This window comes from Rhinolophus hipposideros, assembly GCF_964194185.1.
Source record: "Rhinolophus hipposideros genome assembly, chromosome: 25".
NCBI lineage: Eukaryota > Metazoa > Chordata > Mammalia > Chiroptera > Rhinolophidae > Rhinolophus > Rhinolophus hipposideros.
Window position 1 is genome coordinate 22368793 of NC_138071.1, and position 26786 is coordinate 22395578.

Sequence of the window (26786 nt, forward strand, 5' to 3'; positions counted from 1 at the left end):
ATTATAGGTCACTGGGTAAAGTGTAAATTACTCAAACGATGCTAGGAAAATTTGTCATCCATGCAGAAAAAACAAGTAGGATCTCTGCCTTACACCTTATGCAAGAATGAATTCTTGGTTATTTAAAGACTCATTTGTGAAAGACAAAACTTGAAAAGTTGGAAGAAAATATAAGACAATGTCTATGATAATGGAGCCATGGAAATATTTTTTACAATGTCTATGATAATGGAGCCATGGAAATATTTTTTAAACAAAAACGTAAACAGAAAATAGTGATACATTTAACTGTTAAGAATAACCTTTGTTTATCAAAAGTCATGAAGCAAAATAAGTCACAAACTGGAAGAAAAGATGTCCTCAATAATATAACTGAAATACCATCTAGAATAGGTAAAGGCCCACAAAGCAATAAAAGTGACAGAAAAATGGGCAAAGACAGGCATTTCACAGAGAAGGGAATGTATTATAAATGATCCATTAATATATGAAAAAGTCAACTTCATAAGGAAATGCAAACCAGAAAATGCAATGAAAATTCATGTTAAGGCTTCCACACTGGCAAATTTCAATACATTTGCGACAGCAAAGTGTGGGGGAAGGTGTTGTAGACCAATGGAAGCTCGTGCACTGGTGGGGAGTGTAAACTGGCACTTCCTTTTGAGAAAACATTTTGTCATTAACTTGAGTTGAGATTTCACCTAGTTATTCCACCTTTAGGGTGCACCCTGTAACTTGTTCATGTGGCCCAAGAAACATGTCCAAGGGTGTCACAGCAAGAGTGTACATTATAGTACAAAACTGGAAACACTTTTTTTTTTTTTTTAAATCTTGTCTGCCAGGTGAACTATTCATTTTTAAAGATATATCTCAAATGTCATCTTTCAAGCCTGTGACAATTCCAGGCAGAATTTGGTCCTTTTTCTGTGCAATCGTTTATTTATCTCATACCATTGGTCACATCGTTGTCATTTTTTGTAGATGTGTCTCTCTTGCTTACTAGTCCATCATTTCCTGCACCTAGCATGGTATCGGTCACATAGTAGCTGCTCAAGAAATGTAAGATTATAAATGGCAGGTACAGGAATAGGATCTAACTTCTACTTCACTTATTTTCCCATTATGTTTCCTGACACCAGCAACATTAAAAAATGAACCTAAAACTTGAGCTATAAAGCAGAAATTAAGCTTCTAGAAAATTCATTTATTCAATATATACCTATTGAAGTTCTGTGTTCCAAGGAGTGAGCCTAGGGCCTGAGAATTCAGTGAATAAAACACCGAAAGGGGGTATTATTAATAATTACTTGGAATCACAGGCACATACCAGGATTGTTCTGGACAAACTGGGAAATAGGATCATTATTCTAATAAGAAATTTATACTGCAATGAGGAAAGCTGTCCAAAGATGACGCTAGGAGTTTAATCTAGGTTGCCTGGACCACAAGTTGGGAAAAGAGGGATTCTTCCACTTCTCCCAAGAAAGTCCTTCACATAAGCTCAGTTCCCACAAAACTGGTGATTTTCTTCTAGCAGTGGGAACTACAACATCCCATGGGCTCCAAGTTCCCAGCGGTGGGTCAGCAGGCCTTTCCCGAATCCAGATTTTCTGGCGCTAAGCAGACTGTGTATTTTCTTACTGACAAAGTTGCTTTTACACTTTCATTCTAGGAAGTGAGAGCAGTCGGGAAGATGGCATACGAAGTACACTGCTAAGCCAATAAGTGCCCTGGCCCCTCTGTGTAATCACAGGAAGATGAGGAGGGACCATGCTTTCATTTCTGGGGTTGATGTAAGTTTTATTCCAATGAAGCCTGCTCCTTAACTCAGACCGTGTAATCCTGTAAAATTTATCTTGAATCCTGGTGCATGCAGAAGGATATGCAGAAGAAATTCTCAGTATACGATATAGTGTAAGAGGTGTACATTTTGGTGTAGTTGCACCTGGAAGCCATTGACGCTCTTTAAGTAGTGCAGTGAAACGATCTCATTCACATTTAAGGAGATCTCTCTTTTGGCTATATGGAGAATCTATTGGGGCCGGGAAAGATGACGAGTGGAGAAATGAGTTAGGAGACCATTGAGTAGTTCAGAGGAGAGGTCGTGATAGTTTGGACCAGGAAGGAGCAAGTAGACGTGGAAAATTCAAGGTATGTTTTACAATTAAAATGGATAAGTCATTGAGGAATTGATGTGGGGTTATAGTAAGGAGAAGAATCAAATGAAGTCTTAGGTGGTGCCTGATTTGAGCAACTGGATGGATGATGATGGGTGTTTTTTTTAATGGGAATAAATTAATGTTTTTGTCTTGGACATGTTAAGTCTAATAGAGCCAAGTACAGAAGTCACATGGGTGGATGCCATATGGAAGAGTGGTCTGGCATGAAGGCGTACGTTTTGGAATTAGCAACATATGGATGGTATTCAAATAACAAAAATAATACGTATTACAAACTTACTGGCACGAGTTGTCATTAAAAAATAGCATTACAGGTTAAATGCATTTCCTTTTCTTCTTGAAAGTCACCCCGGAAGCCCAAGGAGAATGAGAAACAGAAATGTGTGTTACATCTTGGATGAAATTAGGAGACAACTGAAACCCCAAACCACAGAATAGGTGGAAGGACGGTGTGGCATTCAGAGTCCAGTCAGCCAAATGAAACCAGTGTCTGTATTTCAAATAGATGGGATTTAATATAAGAGATTGTTTACAAACGTGTGGGAAGAGGAGAAGGGGAAAGGAAAGGGTACTTCCAAAAGGAGCCAAAAGAAGATGGGATGATACCCAGAGGTGAGAAATGGAGGGCCTCCCTGGGGCCTGCACCTGTTGCTGCATTGCTGGGCAATGTTTACAAGTTGTATCTGGTGCGGAGAAGAGGTATCACCTTGGCCAGGCGAGGACAGAGTCCCAGAGAGCAGTTCCAGGCTCTCAGCCTCCCATGGAAAGGTGCTGGCTCGGGTAGTGGATGGCCATCAGCTGTGACTAGTTGGCCATCAGCTGTAACCGGTTAGCCATTAGCCACTGATACAACTGCTGTGGCCGAGCTAGCAAGCGCGGATTGCAGTGAGCAAGTGAGGTTGGTTGGCAGAGACAAGTGGACGGCGGGTTGCGGATCGTGTGGCTCCTGCTTCCTGTGTCTCCAACCCAGCCGCCAGCGAGAATATCGTGGTATGACTCCCCCATCTATGGCTCCGTGGGTGTTCCTTTTTGGCCTCACCATATCATGCATTCTCATGTGGGGAGAGGGACCAGAGACCCCGCATGACACCCCGCATGACACCCCGCATGACACGGGGACTAGCAACACTGAACTGATGGTTTCGTCCAGGACCCTGCAGTCTGTAGTCTTCGATCCTTTCCCTAATCACAGGAATGGCCACCAAGTGCCACACTACTGGAGTAAGAAGCAGGATTTTTCTCTTTTTCTCCTTCCTTCTCATCTGCCAGTTTTCATACGGGCAGGCACTACCAACAGCGAAGCATCTGGAAAGGGAGTCTGGGAAATGCTTTGTGGAATCCCGGCACCCATGGTATAGAACAGAGCATAGACGGGGGTTATAGGCTTGAGAGATGACGAGTCAATAACTGGAATAGGCCACCAAAAGCAGTGGTGATCAAATTCATCTGGGATTTGACTTGACCCTATTTACAAGCTAATAAGTTAGCCTATCACTGTTTCATGGATGCAGGCAGAAGAAAGGAAACTTCTGGGTCAGAGAACAGCTATCCTGTTTTTCACAGCAGAGCTAGCAGCATGAACATCTGCATGTTTGTGTCCGTTCCCTGCGTCTGCCAGTCCCACGGGGATGCAGAGGGCCCAGATGGGCTTCATTAAAGAGAGAGACCCCGAGCTGGGGGAACTCACCACTTCTACAGCAAGCACCATGCAAGGCTTCTCTTTGTCCGGGAAGGGCACATTACCTCATCCTTCAAGGTTGCTTGCTGCAAACACACTAAAAAGTGGCCCAGATGAAGAGTGGTGAGGGCCTTGCCTACTTAGCACACCCAGCAAGATATGTATGAGAAAGCCCTGGAGAAATGTCTCTCCCCAGTGTCTGGTAGGAAGTGACTGGATGGACTTTTGGGGGTAACATTTTGACAGGAGAAGGCCTGTAGCTAATGCACTGGTGCGGTAGAATGAGATTGGAAACATCCAGGCAGCAAACACGTGTTCTGGTTTTGTAAAACAAACTTTTATCAGTTTGGGAGATGGAACTGAGGACGACAAATGGGGCCGTATTCCTTCTGAGGGGGATTGTGTACAGGGTAAGACCAGGAGTGAGAAAATGTGTCTCATGCACCTTAGCCACAGACAGAACGTGTATGTGCATATATGGTTTGAGGATGAGCGTTCAGGACTCGGAGGACCTCAGTACACAGACTTACTACTTGCCATCGTGTGCTTTCCAGAGAAGGATTCTAAGGGACGCAGAAGCCGGTACTCCACTGATGGTATGTGTCACCAATTGGTCTGCTGTGGACATCTGGTTGTGTGGACGTCCCTCTGTCTTCTTCAGGTCAGTGAACCTCGGTTGGTACTAACAGGTATCTGTGACTCACCTGATGTCCGCCTGAGTGTACCACTGATGTTGATCCGCTCAGTTGTCATGCAGCTTAGCATCTGAAGCAGGAGTAAGGCAAAGGCCTGGACCATTATGTCTAAGTCCCAGTGGAGAAAGTATGAGAATAACGAAGGGGTGGAGGATGGCGTTGGAATGGCTGTTAGTCTGCTGACCTGGCTGTTAGGCTTGTCCTCCCAGCTCACTGTCTTGGGAGTCGCCCAAATGAAGAATCTCAGCTCCTGTCGGGAGGTCCTCTCCACATACCATGTTCTCTCCATCTCTCTGAGCGCTGTGATTCCCCACTGCTTCTAGCCCTGGGGTCCTACACTATGTGTTCAAGGGTCCTCTGAACTCTGTCTCCACTTTTGTAAGTAGTAACTCTTTACAAAACAATCCCCTTTTAAAACTCTTCTGGAATTACCCAGTTTATGCCAATTGTTTCCTGCCAGGATGCAAACTGATACACCTACTTGGGCTTTTACTCAAAAGAGTGGTTGAGAGTTAGAGCATGAGCTCTCAATATATTATCTTTGTAGACGTCTGCAGCCTCGGGTGAAAGGTCCACAGATCCAGTACCGCAGATGTGTTATTGACCCATCCAACAAACCGTGTTTAAAGGTGCAGGCTTTCTAGAATTGGGCTGGGAATATACGTGGTTATTTTGGTGGGTAATGGTCAGCCTACATTTTAGAAGCACCCATTATTAATGCTATGATGTCTAGTCCTAATGTGATAGTTTTAGTATTTATGTTAAAAATGGAATGATATAATTGTGAGCTCGTATCTGTGGTACCTGATAGAATAATAGCAATAATAATGATGGTATCCAACAAAGTCCTTCGGGAAATTGAAATGTAGGCACCAGCTAACATGGCATACATGGAACACACTGTCCTGGGAAATAATCAAGAAAGAAAAAGTACATTTAACCCTAAATTGCTCAGTAATGATACAAAAAGGTGTCATTTGGAAGGGGTGGAAATAAGCAGACTAGTAAGAAAGCATGATCAAATAAAAATGGTATGTGAAGTGCATTCTGATATGCTGTGTATTCTAAACTTTTTCCTCATTAGATAATTTTAATACACGGAGAAGGGAATCTCATTAGTGTATCTATTCTCATGAGGGGATATACATGGTATTAAAAATCTGAATCTAGGACGGAGGCCATGAGAAAAAACTGAATGGGGTTGATGGTGGCTTGTGGAATAAGCCCTATAACTGGGTTAGGGTCCTGTTACAGGAATCCTAGAAACAGCTGGGAACTGGCCTCCTCATTCTGCAGCACCGAGTTCAGGAAGAATTTGGGGTCAGGTTGTGAAGTTAGCCTGGGAAAGCTGAGGGTGATTGAGAAGGGCTGTGTTTTCTGCTCGAGTGTGCTCGTGGTGTCATCCTGTACACCACGTAATGCCGAGATTGATGGGGTTCACTTGGTTTAGGTGAACGGCTCCTTGGCATGTATCCAGAAGAGACTGTGTTTCATTCACTGAATTTCTCATCTGCCACTCTGCGCGGTCCTTTTGAGGGGACCTAAAAGCATATCCCTCTGTCTGTCGTTGGATAATGTTACTGAACTCTCCTCTTTGTACCTTGATGGCATGGACTTCTCGCCATTCTCCAGGTCAGTGTTTTCAAACAGCTTTTATCACAACTCACTAGTAGGTTGTTAAATCAAGTTTGTAATATCAAGCAGCATTGAAAAAAATGGAATAGGATAGAGAATATCAGAGAGCCACACAAACAGAAAGAGAAAATATGGTTTTGTGAAACCTTTGTGTTCCCACAAACACATGTGTTTTATATATATTAAATACACATATTTAGATTGTGGCACATATATGTTTTATAATAGTGAGATATACACATATGTAAAATCATATAAAAAAGTACTGTTGGTCATGGTCAAAATTTGTAAGGCATTGTTTTCTGTAAACAAGCTTTCTTTGGTTGACAAGTGGTGTCTGTGTGTAGTCTCTGTTAGCTTAACTACTACTGACTTATCGATATAGTGGTCATGCAGTCTGAAAAATTCATATTTTAAATAGTTTATGTGCTATAATTCATTGTTGTTATCATTCAGGTGTTTGGACAGTTAGGCATTTCTGCTAATACGGCTCACTAGGGAAGAACTTGGGGTCCCTCCGTAAGGCATACTTCGAGGGACACACCTCTTCATTCTAATCCAGGACAGTGTCACTGGCTGCACTTTCTCTGTTTCATGCACTTGGCCCTTCCTCCAGGGTATCTCTGGATATGCCTTATGGTGGCATTCTGGTCGCTCCCCTTTCTGTGTGTGTTCCTGAGTCCTCCCTCTGGGTTGTGTACGTGACTCTTACGTGACACTCACCTTTCTGTGCAGTGTGGCTCACAACTCTATTCCCTTTGAAATTGAGTCCAAGTCCTCCATCTTCGTTGTGAGTCAGACCCCTTCCTTCTCTGTGTGACACTGGACACTAGTCTATTTGCATTTTAGCAAAGAGCTGCTGAGTTCAGATCATCGATGTACTCTGACAATCCTTGTCACCCGTGAAGAGGACAGACTGACCTGAAAGAGCCAGAGAGGGTTCAGTGAACTGTGCTCTACAGGATTCAGTTGGGAAGAAACAAGAGACAGGTACAGTAAAGCAACAGGTAGAGGTGATAGATTCACAGGGAGCAATTTCAAATTGATTGTACAGGAAGAACAAAGACAAGATCTGCCTAATAGCTGACATGTTGGGACTCACGAAGTGGGTGTTTCTGGTTCTGTGTGTCACCCAGTTCATTCTTGGAATGCTGGGGAATGGTTTCATTGGGTTGGTCAATGGCAGCAACTGGTTCAAGAGCAAGAGAATCTCTTTGTCTGACTTTATCATCACTGGCCTAGTCCTCTCCAGGATTGTTGTGCTGTGGGTTCTCTTGGTTGATGGTATAATAATAGTGTTCTTTCCCAAAGACCATGGTGAAGGGGTAGCGATGCAAGTGCTTGATATTTTCTGGACATTTACGAACCATCTAGGCATTTGGCTTGCCACCTGTCTTGGTGTCCTCTACTGCCTGAAAATCGCCAGTTTCTCCCACCGCACGTTCCTTTGGCTCAAGTGGAGAGTTTCCAGGGTGGTCACGTGGATGCTGTTGGGCGCTCTGCTCTTATCGTGTGGCAGCGCCATGTCTCTGATCCATGAATTTGAGATGTATTATGTTCTCCGTGGAATCAATGCCTCAGGGAATGGGACTGATTACTTTAGAAAGCAAAACAACAAATACGAACGGATGCATGTTCTCGGGACTCTGTGGAACGTTCCTCCCCTCGTCGTGTGTCTGACCTCCTACATTCTGCTCATCCTCTCCCTGGGGAGGCACACGCAGCAGATGCAGCAAAACGGTACCAGCTCCAGCGACCTGAGCACCGAGGCCCACAAGAGGGCCATCAAAATCATCCTCTCCTTCCTCTTTCTCTTCCTATTGTACTTTCTTGCCTTTTCAATTACCGTATCCAGTTATTTCCTACCAGGAGATAAGATGATCAAGATGTTTGGAGAACTAATTACAATGGTTTATCCTGCTGGCCACTCATTTGTTCTCATCCTGGGGAACAACAAGCTGAGGCAGACATTTGTGGAGATGCTCTGGTGTGAGTCTGCCCATCTGAAGCCTGGATCCAAAGGATCCTTTTCCCCAGAGAATGGCACAGGGCACAGGAGGGAGCCCGGGAGCCTTCAGCCTGGCTCAAGGCTACAGGCTCTTCCTGACCGCCTCATGGCACCGGCTCTGTAATACCAGTTGGAGAGAGACACTGCTGCTTTGCGCTGTCCCACCCAGGGACACTTCTCATGGCCTCTCTTTGTGTGATTGTTTTAGAAAGGGTGCAAATTCTGTGGAAAATGTCAATACAGTAAGGACATTCTCACTGTCTAGACGTGGAGTTGTATAGTAATAACTATCAGCTCAACACAATGAGCTGATGACTAGCTTCAATGTCTCGTTTATGGTGGCAGGGGTAAGCTAATGGACGCTCAGAACGGTGTAGTGGACTTGAGGGAAAGAGCCAAAGCATTGCAGTCCCACAGACTCGGATTTGAATTCTCTTTCTGTCCATTTCCCAAGAGTTTTGGCTTTCAGGAGTTTGCTTTGGTCACCGGTCTGATCCTCTTATCCCTTATTTTAAAATGCGGATTGTGACATCCACCTCACAGGGTTTTGGAGATTCACGAGACCATGTGTGCCAACATAGCACAGCTTATTGTACAAAGCGCTCAACAGGCGAAGCTTCATTGTGAGTAACAGTGAATTGTGCAGCAACAGCCATTCCCACAAGATGTGTTTCCACAAATCCGTTGTGTCACGACGCAAGCAGTGGAATGAAAATCAAGACCCTTCGATACTGGGTTCCAATCTAGTCTCCCACTGGTGATGTCATTCTACTTCAATTTTCCATAATCCTTACATTTCTTTGTTCTTTTGCTAAAGTAAGCTTTTAAGTAATTTTTTAGATTGGGCAAAAGTCCAGGCAGTTTTGTTTAATGACTCAAGATGCCCATTTGCCTTTAAAATTTCAGTGTTATAAAAAATGATATAAGCAGTTTTTGTAAATGTAATCACTTTTATTATTTTTTTTATTACAAAGGCTTTGATTTCCTTCCTGTTACTGAACAGTGGTGACAGTCAATGAGAATAGTATTGCTTACGGTCACGACAAATTCTCAGACTTGTGAACATATTTGGTTGGCACACATGGCAATTCTGAATCTGAATTTCTGTCACTAATGGGTCTTTCAAATGTAGAGTTATGGCTAAGAATATGGCCCTCGAAGCCAGACAGCCTGGGTTCAAATCCTGACCCTGGCCCTTGTGAAGGGGGGTGACCTTGGGGGAGTTTCCTAACCTCTCCCTATTTCTCTTCATTTGTAAAATGGGAATAGTAGTAGTATTTTGTTGATGGGGTTGTTGGAAGGAATGAGTGAGTTAACAAATGAAAAATGCTTAGAGTCCTATATGGAGTACATACTCAATAAATATTGCTATTGTTGTGGTTGTTATCTTGTTATATTTTGATATAGCAGGAAGGATCATCATATTGGCATCTGGTAATATGTAACCAGAAATTACTTTTAGGATTGTTCTGGGATTTATATATTCATTTCTAAAATTACAGGAATAAAATGCCTTTTGGTATGCATTGTTTGCTTTCGAATGGACATTTGCATCTTGAAGTTGCCAGGCAAATTTCTAATTCTGACATAAAGTTCCCTTTCCAAAGGTGTCTGTCAAAACTAAAAGAATGGTTTAATATTCACTCATAGTTGACTAAAATACTGTAAGAATTCCGAAATGGGTCCTTCTGTAATAATAAAAATCTGTGCTTCTTTCCAACACAGAGCAGCTGAACTATGGAAATCCATGGGGGCTCAACTGGCATCTGCTTTGTTAACCCTGCCCCACGTGCTGCTCTTGAATCCATCCTCCCCCTGTTGATCACTTGTTCCTACTTTCTGTCACTTTGACAACTTCTCTGACCAGCTGTGACCTTCTGGGTCTTCAGCCCTTACCTGAATGCTTGGTTCTGACTTCTGCCTTAGGTGTAGGGATGTTCCTCTCTTTTAATTGAACATAACATCTTACTAGCGATTTTCGCTTGGCTGTGGTTGGTTCTCGGTGCCACTGGCTAAGTTCTGAAGGATTCCTCCTTCTATTTCCACTGTGGCTCCGTTAAATCCTAACAGTCAACTATGTTGCAGTGAACACACTTAAGTTACCAGTACTGTTCATTTCAGTGGAACGTGGCTGGAAAACGTAGAGTTCCCTGAGTGGGAGTCTGCTGTGGTAGTTGGCTGAGTACAGTTACCGTCCCTGAGCGTAAATGTGGCACCAGATTCCTAGGTAGGAGGCCATCCTCAACCCCAAACCTGTTTCCTCTTCCAGAGACATTTGCAGGCGACTCCTCGGAAATCTCAGACTTGGTTATGTGACTTCAGCCACATGTAAACTGCCATTGATCAAAGTTGAGGGTGGGAGTGGGGACATGGGTCTCAGTAGTAGGTGAGTTGCTGAGGAAAGGAGTGTCCCCTGCTCCTCGAGGCACAGTGATGGGAAGTTTAGCTATTTCGGAGAGGATGGGGTCTTCTGAGTGTACCAGGGGGAACACCTACTGTGCCAGCTCCTCATTGAGTCCCAGGGCAGGGGAAGAATTACCCGATTAAGGCCTCAGGCCCGTTTTTTTTTTTTTTTAATGAAAGTTTATTGAGGTGACAATGGTTAGTAAAGTTACATAGGTTTCAAGGTACAATTCTGTAATACATCATTATATTTCACATTGTGTGTTCACCACCCAGAGTCAGTTCTTCCATCACCATATATCTGATCCCATTTACCCTCATCTACCACTCCACTCCCCGCTTGCTCTCTGGTAACCACTAAACTATTGTCTATGTCTATCAGTTTTTGTTTCTTTATTTGTTTGTCTTGTTCCTTTATTGCTTTCAATTTTATATCTCACATATGAGTTAAGTCATGTGGTGTTCACCTTTTTCTGTCTGACTGATTTCGCTTAGCATAATAATCTCAAGATCTATCCATATTGTCGCAAATGGCACTATTTCATCTTTTCTTATGGCAGAGTTGTACTCCATTTGTACGTACACCACGTCTTCTTTATCCAATCATCTATCAAAGGACACTTTGGTTGTTTTCATGTGTGGCCACTGTAAATAAAGCTGTATTGAACATTGGAGCGTGTATAGCTTTATGGATAAATGTTTTCAGATCTTTTGGGTATATACCTAGGAGAGGGATTTCTGGGTCAGGCCCGGTTTTGAGAAACCCTGGAAGAGGCCATCTTATTTGTTTTGTTTTGCTTTCAGTGAATTAACATTAGTTGCTAATCACCTTGAGACTCTTAGATCTAGTTGTTTCATGCACAAGGGGCCAGAACATGGCTTTTCCCCACAATGACCAGGTTCCGTGGGTCAAAGTATGGGGATGAGAATTGTCTCTGCATTTGGAATCCAATTATACGTTAGCACTTGTTCCTGAGGCCACGTGTTGCCTCCACACACATCTATTGTTTGGTGTATTGCTGGGAACTTTAACACGTGACTCACTAGCAGCTTATGACAGTAGCTCATGAGACCATCCACGTTTCCATCCGGGAACTCTCTGACTCCTTGGTCCCACCTCGTAGATCCTGATGCTTAATGAGATTGAACTGTAGTTTGGGTACAGGAGGATTGTAAATGAAAAAGACAAAGCAGAAAATGACAGCAAAAATACACTCCAAAATTTCTCAGTGTCAGTGCTTGCCAATGCTCTTTACTTTCTGTAAGATCCCTGCTACTTCCCAACTGTTGATGAACAGGGCTATCTAATAGATCTTAAAGTTGTATTTGTGATTTTATTGACATGCGTTAAGTGCAAAACAATGTTATTTGTTCATATCCTGCAGGAAGTTCTGTTTTAACAAAGCAAAAGTGACCATATAAATTCCAACTGCTGCCAGCAATTGTGTAATTATGTTGTGGTATTTCTACATTTTGCTGGACTAGAAAAATGTATAACATAGTGGCAAATACATCATAGGATTGGTGTGAGGATTAAGTAAGACCATGTATGTAAAGTGTTTTAGCAACTAAAGCTTAGCACATGCAGTACAGACATTAGCTATTAGTATTATAATCCATCGAGGGTTGAGTCTGAAGTATGTACCTCGTGGAGACCTCTCTTATGACAGTGAATCAGTGAACTTTCTTGTTGCTGGTGGTATAAGAGGACAGGTGTGAGGGACATCTGCTCCTTCCAGCCCCCAGAGGGTGACGGGAAGGAGCGAGGGAGAGAGAAAAGGGATTGCAGGTAGAGCAAGTGAGAGTCTTGACTTGCCCCCTCTCTGAGGTCTGGTTCAAAGCTCCCTGTTTACATTCAGTGGGAACAAAGCATATAGGCACAGTCAGCCTTGGGTGCCGGCAGGGCAGGCAGCACCCAAGGGACAAAGACCCCTTTCTGGAAACTCGAGGCAAGGACGCTAAGGGAGCAGACAGGACACTTCTCTGCCACCTTGAGGCAGAGTTCATCTTGCCCTCCTCCTCACACACCTGGACTCCAATGAAAGGAGAGAACCGTGACACGGGGAGGACGTCTCAGAGATTTGTATTTTTAAATCTGAAGAGACTTGAATGTTTTTCTGAAGACATTCTTTGTATTATCCCATTGGATTAAACACTTTCCTGACCCACAGAGGGGAGCTCAGGAGAAAAACCATGTTACTTTTAGACAAAATTAAGAACTTATTGTTTTCTCCATACGTCTGAGTTTGCAGAGGGAGTAAATGTTGTTAACCCCACTACAATTAAATTGTCATTGTGACTTGGTGGAGCTGGCCAGGTGACCAGAGCAGTATTTCCAGGTTAACCCTGAAAAACATGTTTTCAGCAGTTCGTGAGGGGAGTTTCTCGGCACGTGCTGTCCAGCCTCGTGTCTGTCTGTGGAACTGATCTGGGCAGGCCTCTGCCAGTGCCCGTTAGTTGTATAAAAAGCCATTGTAAGCAGCTGGGCTCCAGCTCAGCGAATTCTAGGCTTGCCTTCTGGTCATCTGTGTTAAAGGGCCTCCTGAATTTACTCCCCGCTCTGGACCTGGTAATCTTTATATCTTTGTTCCTTCTCCTCGTCTATTCCTGTTTGGATTTGGTCATAGGACTTTGGATGCTTTACCATGATGCTGGCTTGGTGACATATATGTGGCTGCATCCAGGATTGTCCCTCGGTTTTCCCCAACTGCTAGAGTGGATAAGAGATGCCATACTCTTGCACTCATTCATGTTTTCGGTAATGTCGTTTTCCAGACAGATGGTGCCCTTTTCTCTCTTAGCAATTACAGAGAAATCAGGCAGTAAGATGCCTCTCTGTTTGGCCTACAGAACTATAACTAAAGCTTTACTGTGTATCTGGTACCAGAGTACTTTCGATTGTCAGTTAAATGTCTAAGAGGGAATAGCCACGTGTGATCGAAACATCAACCCAGACCTATAAAGCAACGCATGAAATGGCTGCCGTTTCTTTTCCAAGCAAAAGCAGATCACAGCAAATGATTATGGCCCAGATCTATATATGCGGCTGGTAAAGGAAGGAATCATCATGAGAGGATGGAATTACCTGGAAAAGGCTTTCTCAAGGAAGTGTGAGGTGTGACCTATCAGATAACTGTAAGTCACCACAGGTGCGAAGAGGTGATAGGGTAACATTGGCATGGCCAGAATGACAGCTGCAACGTGCACAGATTAGAGGAGAGACAAGTTGGATGCATGTAATTCGTGGATGTGTGGATGTGGGCGTGGGTGGGAGAGAGGCATGGGGATTCCCACTGTATCCTGGGGTTGCTTAGAAGAAAAGCTGCGTTCAGACAGAAGCAGTGCTGGATGGAACCCTGTCATTTGGACTTGAAGTCCTGGAAGCCTGCCACACCTCCTCCCTTCAGCTCTCCTTCTCTTAGAGGAGTGGACTCTCAGGTTCACCTAGTCTGTTTTAATTGCGCATTTCTAAGGACAACAGGATACGGATGAAGAAAGAGTAATGCAATCCTTGGAAGATTTGCATGTCAGCGAAAGCAGCAGGCTTGGAGACCACTAATGGCTCATTTGCCATCCAGAGGAAAATTAAAAGAGGAAATGTCCTTCCTGGCTGGATCCTGGTGCCCCTTGTACATTTAAGTATTTCTCCTGCCCTCACCATCAGCACCACAAGTGTGGAAACTTGCATGAGTCAAGATGCTCCAAAGATTGTATTTCTCTGTTACAGGTGTCTCAGCAATTTCGGATTTTGTAGGACTCCTTGTGAATCTGTTTATTGCAGTGACCAACTACAAGACGTGGGTCCAAAGCCACAGAAGCTCCTCTTCTGATAAGATCCTGTTCAGCGTGGGCATCACCAGAGTGCTTATGCTGGGACTGTATCTACTGTATGTTCTCTGCCTCTTCCTGGCTCCAAATACTGAAAGGTCAGTCTACGTACCCACTGCTTTCCTGTTGTGCTGGACATTTTTGGACTCTAATGGTCTCTGGTTTGTCACCTTGCTCAACGTTTTGTACTGTGTGAAGATTACTGACTTCCAACACCCAGTTTTTCTCCTGCTGAAACGAAATCTGTCCCCAAAGCTCTCCAGGCTGCTGCTGGCCTGTGTGCTTGTTTCCGCTGCCACCACTCTCCTGCATATTGTGCTCACACAGAGGGTACCTTTTCCTGAATTTGAGATCAGGAGAAATGGCACAATATTTGACGTCGATGAGGGCGTCCTGTCTTTGGCAATCTCTTTGGTCTTGATCTCATTTCTCCGGTTCATCATTAACGTGACTTCCACTTCCTTATTAATACACTCCTTGAGGAGACACATACAGAAGATGCAGGGAAATGCGAGTGGTTTCTGGAACCCTCAGACTGAAGCTCATGTGGGCGCCCTGAAGATGATGGTGTATTTCCTCCTCCTGTACGTTCCCTATTCGGTCGTTTATCTGATCCACTACCTCCCTTCTTCTGTGGGGATGGATTTGGGAATCAGGTCCTTGAGTACGATTATTTCTACCCTTTACCATGTAGGGCATTCTTTTCTCATTATTCTCACACATCCTCGACTGAAAACAAAAGCAAAGAAGATTCTTTGTTGCAACAAATAGTGGCATATCAGTAGTAAATAGTGGTTGGAGTCACTTCATGCTTTGGGAGCAAGATTTTCTCTGTGAGCAGTTTTCCCAGTGGTCCGAGGAATTCATTTTTTTAATCGCTGGTCTAACTGCCCAGGCCTTTGAGTGCCCGTGTTTCAGTTTATTCTGCATTTTTTTTTTTTTTGCTGATATTTTAAAATTAGGCCCTGTCTCTAAGGAACTTGTTAGAAGTATTACTTTTCATGTATTTTGCATGGGCATTGCATCCCTGAGTAACGGAAATCACCACTGTTCTGTGGGTTACTGAACTGTAATGGGAAGCTCCCCCACATTAAGAGTACAGTGCTGTTCACGTCTGTAGTGTAAGCCCTCGCAGTTGTTTACTTTTCTTTTTTGTCACGCACATAGCTGACTTACACTCTTCTTTTCTTCTTCTTTTTTAATTGATGTAACATTGGTTAATAACATTATATTAGTTTCAGATACACAGTACGGTGATTCGACGTCTGTACACTCTATAGCGGGCCCATCACCAAAAGTCTAGTTTCCATTTGTCACCATACATTAGACCCCCTTTTCTTGTTTCACTCTCACCACACCCACCTTCCCCTCTGGTAACTACCAATCTATTGTCTGTATCTATGAGTTTGTTTTTGTTTTGTTTGTTCATTTGTTTCTTTTTGATTTATATTCCACACATGAGTGAAATCATACCGTTTTTGTCCTTTTTTATTTTTTTTTTTGAAGGGGAACAGGACTTTATTGGGGAACAGTGTGTACTTCCAGGACTTTTTTTTTTTTCTTCCAAGTCAAGTTGTTGTCCTTTCAATCTTAGTTGCAGTGGGTGCAGCCCACCATCCCTTGCGGGACTCGAGGAATTAAACGGGAAACCTTGTGTTGAGAGCCCACTGGCCCACATGGGAATTGAACCGGCAGCCTTTGGAGTTAGGAGCATGGAGCTCTAACAGCCTGAACCACCGGGCCGGCCCAGTTTTTGTCCTTTTCCATCTGACATATTTCACTTAGCATCATACCCTCAAGGTCCATCCATATTGTTGCACATGGCAATATTTTATCTTTTTGATAGCCAATTAGTATTCCATTGTGTGTGTGTGTGTGTGTACACACCACATCTTATTTATCCATCTGTCAACAGATACTTAGGTTGTTTCCATATCTTAGAAAACAGTATGGACATTCTTCAAAAAATTAAGACTAGAGCTACCACATGATCCAGCAATCCTTCTGCTGGATATTTATCTGAAGAATATAACAGCAGTAATTTGAAAAGAGCTCTGCACCCCTGTATTCATACAGCATTATTGATAATAGCCAAGATGTGGAAACAACCTGACTTAAGCTGTGATTGCAAGGCATCCACTTCAGAGAACAAACACATTGCCAGCCACACGACTAGATAGAGAGCCAGGTCACCTCCCCCCACCGAGCCTCCTTTGTTTGAGAGATCTTGGCTGATTTTAATAACTGACCATTTGGGCCACGTGGTTTTTCTTTTTCTGCACTTTGAATTCCTGCTCTTATGTTTCGAATTCCCCAATAAGGAGTGAGCCCTCGAAACCCTCCCCTACCCACTACCCCAATAAAAGCCCCACCCCAGGCCCACGCGTTCTCTCCTTGTGACCCCACTGGTGGCCCCACGTGTACTGTATAATTTTCAGGTTCTATAAATAATAAACCTTTATTATTTCTAAGTCCCCTGATGGTTATTGCTGAAAGGCATATTGTAGTCACCTCAGGACCTCAAGGGCCAGTCCAACCACAATACTGGCAATTGATCGGCAGAGACCAGCACACTGCAACATTGTTAGGTAAACATTTTAGGTTTAGCTGAGGAGCCCTGACTCAGCACTGGGGAGCCACGCGGGGTTGGCTTAAACGTAGCAAGAGTGTGCAAAGAGAGAAGGAGAAAGGGCAATATTTTATCTTTTTGATGGCCAAGTAGTGTGTGTGTGTGTGTGTGTGTGTGTGTGTGTGAGAGAGAGAGAGAGAGAGAGAGAGAGAGAGAGAGAGAGAGAAGGAAAGAAAAGGGTGAAAGGACATAGGTGTACATTCTGCAGATGTACAGAAAAAGTGTCTTCAGCTTTCTGGGTGATAGTAACTGAGCTGTTACTCCCAAGAAACTCTAGGACTGAATTTCTAGGTTTGTTCTAGAAGGAAGGAAAGGGCCAGAGGTGAATAGTATTAAAGAAGCCCAATCTGTGATAGTCGCAAGGACCTTCAAATCCAGGGAGCTAGCCGAAGGTCAAAAACAAGTGCTAAATAGTGCAATTAACACCATCTGAGTGCAGTTTGCCAGATGATTGTACCCTGTCATGTGATAACGGAGTTCAGTGGAAAGCCAAGAGGAGCCCTCAGACCGGTAGTGGGTGTGCCTGACTTTGGGTGAATTTATGTGATTTCTTTGCGAGTTGATGCCTTGAGTTGTATAGGCATCGCGCAGTTCTCCAGGAGAATGCTCTTTTTCCCCCCGCTCTGGTTGGAACAGCAGAACTATGGCTAGAGAGGAGCAGGAATCTGAAGATGAAATATTGATAAGTTTTGGAATGGGAAGTAGGGAATATTAATTTATATAGTTTTTAGTGTTTATAAAAGACATGTAATATTTGCACATCTCAAAAGAAATAATCTTACTAAAATATTCTCTTTATTAACAACAACAAGCGAAATCTCCGAATTTTGCAAATTCTCTGATTTTCCTTATTTTGGCTACCAGAATCTTGACTGCAGTATTTAGTAAAAATTACCCAAACCAATATTTTGTACTACCAAACCTGGAGGTGTTTATCATGTTAGAATCTTACCAATAAAAGATAAAAGGTTTGCTGAGGGTGATTGTATGTGACATGACAACTCTAAATGAGTAGCAGAAACCCTCACAGCCCCCCAGGACCTGTTCTCTTTCCCCTCTCTGCCATGGAGTATTTGTAACTGCCGGAAATTTGGCAGCTGACTACATTTTACAGCTTTCTCTCACAAGTAAGTATTGCCGTGTGATCAAGTTCAGCCAGTAGAGTATGAGCAGAAGTGATATATGGTTTTTATGTGGTGTCCCAGCACAGGTACGCCCTCCTTTCCTGTGTGTTGAGAGGTAATAACGGGCCATCTGGGACCACGTAGCTGAGGTGACTGCCTGGGGATTTTGGAGCAATTATCCGTCCTAGAGTTGGCTCCACTGTGGTGCTGTCATACCAGCTCTGGGCTGCTTACACCTTAACTGCAGGGCTGTTCAGGAGAAGCAACCGTCTCCATTCTTTCAGACATTGTAGTTCTGGGTTTCTGTTGCCTTACTCAAATACCTTACGCTGTGCCATAAGTACATATAAAAATGTACATCTGTGATGTAGTGTTTTGTAGTTATTTAGTGGTTTGTAGTTAGTTAAAGAATATTTTTATATGACCTGAGAAAACACTTACAACATATCACTAAGTGAAATCAAAATGTGTGTATGCAATATGATACTAGTTTTTGCAAAAATAATATGTATGAACAAAGAAAATTGCAAACAGCAATTATTATTAGGTGGGAAGTTTTGAGTAATTTTTTTTTACATTTCCAAGTTTTCTATGATGAACATACATTTCTTTTGTCATCAGAAGAAAATGTACTTTAAAATATATACAGTATGTAAGTATCTGTATGTCTATTTGTCGATCGAAGAGCATGTCAGGTGATCTGCTGTTAGCATCTTGTCTTCACTGCTAAAGGTGAGGTGAATAACCTTTCTTCTGCTTTGTCTGGATTCTTTTTCTGGAACTAGCCAAGTTCTTGTTTGGACATTTCTTGTTTGTCCTACACTGTTTTCAGTTTTTCCCCATCTGGGCTGGATGTGCTGTTTTTCTATTAGGACTGCTTTTGTTATTCAAAGCAAGCCTTGAGTCTTTGCCTTGGTACTTGCCCAAAGTCTTCCAGGGGTGCAGTCTTTAGCAGTGCTGCGAATTTGGGGTTTTACTGGGTCTCATGTGCTCTGCCACGAAGTACTTACTAACCAGGAATTTAAAAAAATGTTTTTGGAGTTTGTTTCTTCAAGGTCTGATAACTTATACACGCTCTAAATATACGATAGCCTGCCTTTTTCCTCCATTCTCTGCCTCTTCAGGAAAGGAGAGGGGATGTTTAAAACTTTGTTAAAAAGAGTCACTTTCTGCAGTGAAGGGTGGATGCCAGGGCAGAGTCTGTGTAACATTATGAAACATCCACTGGGGTAGCTGCTATAACCTGAGGGCATTGCCATTGATGGTTACCTGCCCAGTATTGTCTGAGCTACGTTTTCACACGTGGTTTTATTGCTTTCTCACAACTTCTTTGGCAGTATAGGTCTTATTATGCCCATTATACAGATGAGAGGCACAGACAGGTTAAGTAAATGGCTCATTATAATAAAACTAGGGAGGGGTAGATCCAAGGCTCCAATTTGTCTTCTGATTCTAAAAATCCAATTCTTTTTCCTCTGTATCATACGGTGGGTGGAAAGATGTAGGGATAGAGTAGTATCATGCTTTATTTTCTAGAGGAAGAAAATATTCAATATGATGTCTGAAACAGGGTTTGTCCAACTTGAAAACTCACCCAGGGCTGCTGAGATATATATTTATCTATTTATATCTATCTATCTATCTATCATCCGTCTATCTATCTATCATCTATTTGTCTGTCTGTCTGTCTGTCTATCTATCTATCTATCTATCTATCTATCTATCTATCTATCTATCATGGGTTGGAGTTTAGTTTCCTTAGGTGAAATAAATGTCTTGGCGTCCTATAGATACTGGGCTGTTAGTCCTGAAATTTATGTGAGATACATTTTTAAACCAACACGTAGTAACATTAAAGAAGAAACCATTTTAAAATTTCCTTTAAATCCTGCTACTTGTGAAGGAATAAGCCAATAGAAAGATGATGATGGGAAAGTAGATACAATTCACGTAAGAACTAAATGAAATTCCTAGCCAGTTCAAGGATTTAAAAACTTTTCTTGGATCGCCTAAATTTCACTTAAACGGGTGTGACTCTGGGTTTCCATAATCATTGTTACCAGCATTTTGTTGATGAGTCATTTTCAGTTGTTTAAGAAAGAAACAGAGAGAGAGAGAGAGAGAGAGAGAGAGAGAGAGAGAGAGAGAGAGACAGAGAGAGAGAGAGAAAGAAAGAAAAAGAAAGAAAGGATTAAGAGGAAGGAGACCTTAATTTTGTAAAGCATGAATTGAATGTAACTTTTAAGATCGCCTCAAACACCAGTCTTCCAGTGAAACCGAAGCTTACTGAAGGCATTTCAAATAACTTTCCCAATAATGTTCTTTTTTATAAATTAAAGCTGGAGACGGATTTTCTAGTCTAGCCCACTGCTTCTCAAAGAGGGCCGGAGAGGTGAGAAGCAGCCAGGGTGTGTTGGGAATTTTTTTCAAATTTTGTATGCTCTGCCTCCCATTCCTCCTGGGTGTGGGAGTAGAAGGGGGAAGTGCGAGTTTAACAAAACGCCCCCAGGGATTTGGATAACTGGCTCTTGGCCAGTTTTATTCCCTGAGGAGGCAAAGGAGGTGAGAGGAAACTGTATATGTGTGAGAATTTGCCTGGCATGGAAATTAACGACAAGGAAGTGATAGGAGTTCACGGGAGGGTGGGGGTAAGGTCAGCAGCAGGGGGCACGGGGCAGACCACACACTGTCCTCCCCAGGTGTGTGGGGGAGAGGTAGGAGGTCAGTCCTCTGGGGGGCCTGGGGGAGTATGAGCAGTGACATCATGTCAGAACAGTTGGATTGTTCTGGATGACGGTCGTGAGGTAGATAGGGCTGGGAAAAGGCATGACTAACTGTCAGCCAGAAGGAGCAAAAGGCCCTGGGTAAGTGTCTCAGTGTGTGCGCAGCTTGCTTGCAAATGAGGTGTTTCGACACAGGTACATAGTTGATTTGTTTGATAACATTTCTGATCTGTTTTAAATACAGGAAAATTATTCATCTCAGTTTTACTGTTTTCATAGTTAAGACAATGACTGTAGAATGATGATCTGAAATCAGGTATCTAAAGAGAAGACATAGTTGAATATACTGATATTCCTCAGAAAAATCTCTCTCACTCCTAGCTACCCATCCACACCTTTGGCTTTTGTGTGTGTTTTTAAAGATCTGCATAGTCAGTCTCCCTTCTTTCTTCTTGCTTTCCAGAAATTCTGGAATGATACCAAGCTGATCATCTTTCTTGAGAAGCAGTAACTTAATTCATCCTTTATTTGCATCCTATGAATAATAGCAGACGTCAGGGGCTCTCCTAATTCATTGAAAGGAGTGATTATGGAGACAAATGACCAGGAAAGGAAAGAAAAAGAACAGTCATTAGATAAGAGTGTTTTCTAAGCACCAGGCCGGGTAATTTCCTACGTCCTTCTATCATCACAATAACCCTGTGACATAAACATTATCGTAATTTTAATAAAGAGGAACCTGGGTTGTAAAGGTTAATTGACTTGACTGATTCTTCCAAGGACACGGCTACTAACAGGTTAGTTGGAAAGCAATCCAAATCTGTCTGACGTTGAAGTAGCTTGCCTTTCTATGAATGGCCACAAATGCGGGTTTACAAATTCGCCTTACAGGGAGCTCCTTGTGCAGTGTGTGTCCCATGGAGGGCTGGTGCTAGCAGGAACCTGTGAGCACTTGGCTTCGGAAAGCCCTGCCTGCCATCGCTGTTGTTTGACTCTTTCCTTAGCGTGGTCCTTGCAATGTTACGGGAGAACCTCAGTCTCCTAAGTCTGGAAAAATACAATTCTCAAATTTCATACCAACAGCTTTCTGTAACAGTTTTATATAACTTTTCAAAATTGAAGTTTGAATTTTTTTTTTTTTTTCAGAAAAGTTGCCGAGAGTACAGAGCATTCCCCTGTTCGCCTCACTCAGTTTCCCTGATGTTACTATTATCGTACACTCCCTGGTGCCTTTGTTAGAACTAAGAAACCAGCATGGATACGTTAACTATTAGCTAAACCACAGACCTGAATCAAATTTTACCCGTTTTCCCACACATGTCCTTTTTCTTTCTCCTCTCAGAGACACTTATAGCTGGCTGCCCACACTTCTCTCCATTCTGTCACCATGGTCATGAGGAATCAGACGTAGAGAAATGTGGAAGGTGGCCTGTGCTTGGTGATCCAAGAGGCTAAGACATGGGAGAAATACCTAGTAAGCCCATACTCTAGGTAATTTCCAGCTACAAAATTCATTTACTGTAAAGTTAATTAAAATTTTTGTTCTCAGTTCTTCTCATTTCCTCTTTGATTTTGAGATAAAATAAGAGGGTTACATGAAAAACAGAATAGAAACCAGGGTGATTTTTCTTTAAGCAATGCAAAGTACATTCTTTTAATAAACTCCAGAATTCAAAACTGAGTTTTCATGTTTTGCATGAAGAGTATCACATTTTTCTAAATTACTGCTGATAATCCAATTTTCTTTGCCAATATACTGACTGTCTCCCTTGATGAAAGGAAGTAGAAAATAGCTATAATTTCAAAATAATGTGTGTTTTAAAAAAAGGGGAACCTGTGCATTAATTGCTAGGTAATTTTTAGGCGAGTGGTTTTTCTTATTGGAATTAACTAATTACCTCAATTCCCTATATGGCTTAGTCTTTCTTAACACCAGCCGTCAAGTAGTCTGTCAAGAAACCATCTTTATATTTATGGTGATGTTTTTGGTTTGTTTTGGAGGCCAGACGAGGCTTTCTGGATACATGTCTGTTGGCTGCCAGGCTTCATATGAAGTTCCACTGCCCAGGACTTCCAGTGGGGCAGGGCAGGGTGAGAGAGAGGGGCCGTTAATGGCTGTTACCAGAAAGCCACCGTAGAAGCCCTGCTCTTGGAGCGGTTCACGCCTCATCTAGATTTTCTGGCCGGTGGCAGATTGTGACCCTCTCCTCTATGTCTCCACAGCTGTAACCAGAGTTTTTAGGCACCTGGTCTTGCAGGGGTGGAGATGGTACCCAGTGGGTGCCCCTTGGAAACAAGGGTGCCCATTGCTCACGGCTGTGTTCCTAAGCCTGGTACACTGCCTGGCACGTGATTAGTGCTCGTAAATCTTATCTGAATGAATAGAAATCCAGCCCTACAGTCCGTTATATTATTAGTAGAATAGGCGAGGCCCAGAGAGGGGCTGGCCTGCAGCTTCTTCAGGTGCCCGCTGGGACCAGGTGCTGGGGCTTCTGACCCGGGTGCAGAATGCTTTCTGCTACCCGCAGGCTGCCTTCCTAAGAGCTAGCCTGCCTTTCTTCTTCTTTCTGATCAAATCTCTTGTTCTCCTCATTTCCTTTTAGTTGTTTCTCGCCTGGTTTGAACCCTGTGTCTGTTTTTCTCTTTCCTGTGTAACAATACAAACTTAACAGCTTCAAGCAACATACACTTCTTATGTCACAGTTTCTGTGGATCAAGAGTGTGGGCACAGCCTAAGTGGGCTCTGTCCACAGGGTCTCACAAGCTGTGATTAAGACGCTGCCTGTGTTGTACATCTTAAACTAAAGTATATATTGTTTATATACTTAAAGTAAAAAAAAAAAAAAAGAGATGTCTGGAGCTCAGGGTGCTCTTCCAAGCCCCCTGGTTGTTGGCAGAATTCAGTCCCTTGCAGTTGGAAGACCATGTCGTCGTACTAGCTGTCAGCTGGGGCCCAGTCTCAGCACCTCGAGGCCTCCCGCCATTTCTCACCATGTGGCTGTCTCACAACATGGCAGCTGGATTTGCCAAGGCCAGCAGGAGGGCCCAGTCCGTCTTCCAAGACTTGAACTTACTAAGCCAGGCCCACCTAGGGTTTTTGATTAACTCAAACTTGAATGATATGGGACCTTCATGACATCTGCAAAAGCCCTTCATCTTTGCCATATGTTGTAACCTAATCACAGAAGTGACATCCCCTTTTATTCACAGGCCCCACCCCAGCTCACGGGTTACCCAGGGTGTGTACATCGGGATGGGAATCATTGGGGCCATCTTGGGGTTTAGCCTGCCACAAACACATTGGCGTCGGGCTGCTTCTAGGGATGTTCCAATCAGGACAACAAATGAAGCACTTTCCCTGTATTTCTTGGTTACTGCGCTGGTCTGTTTTCACTTCTATGAGCTCATCTCCTTCCTCTCAGGCCTTGATGTCAGATACATGCTAAGTCAAGTGTGTCTGGACAATTGATCATAAAGGGCAGTGGTGACCTCAAAGCCCCTGATCGGCAGGAATGGCTCTTCTACCTGACCTCCTCTATGTTTTATTATTTGGCACTCAAATATATGTTTTGGTTCTCTGATTGTTTTCTTTTTCTTTTTTTATTAAATTTATTGGGGGTAACAATCTGATTGTTTTCTTCCTCCAGACTTCCCCCACTTCTCTCTTCGATAATGAAATTTCTGAGTATTCAGCTTTCATGCTAATATGTTCCGAGTTCTTTTTACGAATGTCCAATTTCTGTTTCATACATATGCGCTCCCATCGGGCAATGCATGGCACTTGAGAATGTTTTGATTTGGTGTTTCTGGTCGGGAGGTCTTACCACATGACATGCGGGTATCTGACCCCATGACCGCGGAGGGGAGGGTTGGTGTCCGTGGTTCTGTTTCATGTTTCTGAGCGGAGGCTCAGAATTCCTTCCTGTGGATGCAAATACCGAGGGCATCATAACTTCGAAACTCTGTGTCCCTGGTCACAGCTGTTCAGTCTCTGCTGGAGGACAAGTTACAGATGGGCAAGACCAAATCCACATTTTTGTGGTGTGAAAATCTACCGTGAGTGTGGCGTCACCCTCAGCGGGTGTGAAGCTTAGCCAGGAGCCACACACACATTCAGTAGTCCTGACCCAGGGCAGCTCCCCAGGCGGCAGTGAGACACTCCTTCCCCGGCCATGCAGAGTCCTGTCCTAGGACTGCTGATGGTGGTGGCAGTGGCAGAATTTCTCATTGGCCTGGTTGGAAATGGAGTCCTCGTGGTCTGGAGTTTTAGAGAGTGGTTCAGAAAATTCAGGGGGTCCTCTTACTACCTCATTGTCCTGGGCCTGGCGGGCTGCCGATTTTTGTTGCAGTGCCTGATTATGATGGACTTAAGCCTGTTTCCGCTTTTCCAGAGCACCCATTGGTTTCACCACCTCAGTATCTTGTACGTTGTGGTAAGGCAGGCCAGCCTGTGGTTTGCCACTTTCCTCAGTGTCTTCTACTGCCAGAAGGTCATCACCTTTGAGCACCCTCTCTACCTGTGGCTGAAGCAGAGGGCGCACTGCCTGAGTCTCTGGTGCCTTCTGGGGTGCCTCCTGATCAATCTGTTACTTGGAGCCCAGGTTGGCTTAAAGCTCCACCGTCCTTCCCAAGGAAACAGCAGCCTTCCGTACCCCTTTCCAAGTTGGTGCTATTTGCTGCTATTACAGCTCAATGCAGGAAGCTGGTTGCCCTTCATGGTGTTTCTTGTGGCCTCTGGGATGCTGATCGCCTCTTTGTATAGACACCACAGGAAGATGAAGGTCCACACAGCGGGCAGGACGGACGCTCAGGCCCAGGCTCACATCACTGTCCTGAAGTCCTTGGTCTGCTTCCTTATTCTTCACATGGTTTACTTTGTGGCCAGCCCCTATTCCATCACCTCCAAATCTTCTGTTAATGTCACCACTGTCTTCCTCTCGGAGACACTCATGGCTGCCTATCCTTCCCTTCATTCTGTCATATTGATCATGGGGAATCCCAGGGTGAAGCAGGCTTGTCGGAGACTCCTGCGGAAGATTGCAAGTGCCTGGAGGTCCTAGGGCCTGTGAGCTGGAGAGAAGGGAGTGGTCCATGTGCTCTTTTGAGACACTCTTCTGATAGCTCTCCGTGAGGGAGCTGACTCGCACGTCTTTAGAAATGTTCCTTCTTTTATACCAAATCAATAAATAGACAATAGGAAATACAAATTAATTCTATTTCTTTTCTGGCAATGCAAAGTACATTATTTTAATTGTATTATAGAAATCAAGGCTGGGGCTTTCTTTATGTTTGGTAAAAGGGATGTTCTATTCTATTTATATATAGTAAAGAATTCATTTCTCTTAAAATTACATATATGTTGCATCTTTTCCCATTATAGGAAACAGAGATTGGGAACAATTAATATAGTGATGATTAACTTTTATGAAATTTCACCTGTCCATTAATGTTAGTCACGTTAGATAAGCTTTAACAAAGAAAGAAGTATCAAATAATGTTCCCATTGCTCTACAGTAGTGGGTCCAGTTATCTAACTAAAAAAAAGCAGAGCATCATTATATTTCTGGAAGTTTCTCCGAGCCTTAGACTTCCTTTTAGGATAAACGTCAGTTGGCTGCCATGAACTGTGTTAAGCTTCAAAGTCCAGGACCTGCAATGGGGCAAGATGGGAGCGAGACGCACTTGCTTCTGCTCTCAAAAGGAACACTGCTCCTTGAAGAGGTCAGGCCTTGTCCTGTTTGGTCAGTTAGCCATCCTAACTGTCCACTCTGGCCTCCCCACTGCCTGAAGTCAGAGTTTTAGCATGCCAAGTCTTTGAGTTAGGTGGACATCATCTAGAATGACAAGTCCATAGCAGCAAGAACTGTGTTGTTCTGTTTTCTC

General features: G+C 43.4%; 5 protein-coding genes across 6 annotated transcripts in view; all 5 read left to right on the forward strand.

The window, feature by feature from the left end:
* Window positions 1-14446, forward strand: part of SSBP1 (single stranded DNA binding protein 1) — a 28179-nt gene extending 13733 nt beyond the window's left edge. The window contains exons 8-9 of one of the 2 annotated variants that reach the window (XR_013992566.1): window positions 1673-4519; window positions 14327-14446. The gene's annotated coding sequence lies outside the window, so the exon portion shown is untranslated. Of the gene's footprint in view, window positions 1-1672; window positions 4520-6003; window positions 6069-14326 lie in introns of those variants that run through there. The other variant, XR_013992567.1, reaches the window with a different exon arrangement.
* Window positions 6053-26786, forward strand: part of LOC308492731 (putative inactive serine protease 58) — a 39813-nt gene continuing 19079 nt past the window's right edge. The window contains exon 1 of the mRNA XM_081038040.1: window positions 6053-6185. Coding sequence (XP_080894166.1) covers window positions 6128-6185 — 58 coding nt within the window. The 5' untranslated portion in view covers window positions 6053-6127. The remainder of the gene's footprint in view (window positions 6186-26786) is intronic.
* On the forward strand, window positions 7277-8320 carry TAS2R3 (taste 2 receptor member 3; the record flags this gene model as incomplete). Its single annotated transcript, XM_081038296.1, has 1 exon — window positions 7277-8320. One exon carries the CDS (start codon window positions 7277-7279, stop codon window positions 8318-8320), a length of 1044 nt encoding a protein of 347 aa, XP_080894422.1.
* TAS2R4 (taste 2 receptor member 4) lies at window positions 14296-15466 on the forward strand (the record flags this gene model as incomplete). Its single annotated transcript, XM_081038027.1, has 1 exon — window positions 14296-15466. One exon carries the CDS (start codon window positions 14296-14298, stop codon window positions 15196-15198), a length of 903 nt encoding a protein of 300 aa, XP_080894153.1. The 3' UTR covers window positions 15199-15466.
* On the forward strand, window positions 25076-25963 carry TAS2R5 (taste 2 receptor member 5; the record flags this gene model as incomplete). The annotated part of the gene is made up of 1 exon (XM_081038292.1): window positions 25076-25963. One exon carries the CDS (start codon window positions 25076-25078, stop codon window positions 25961-25963), a length of 888 nt encoding a protein of 295 aa, XP_080894418.1.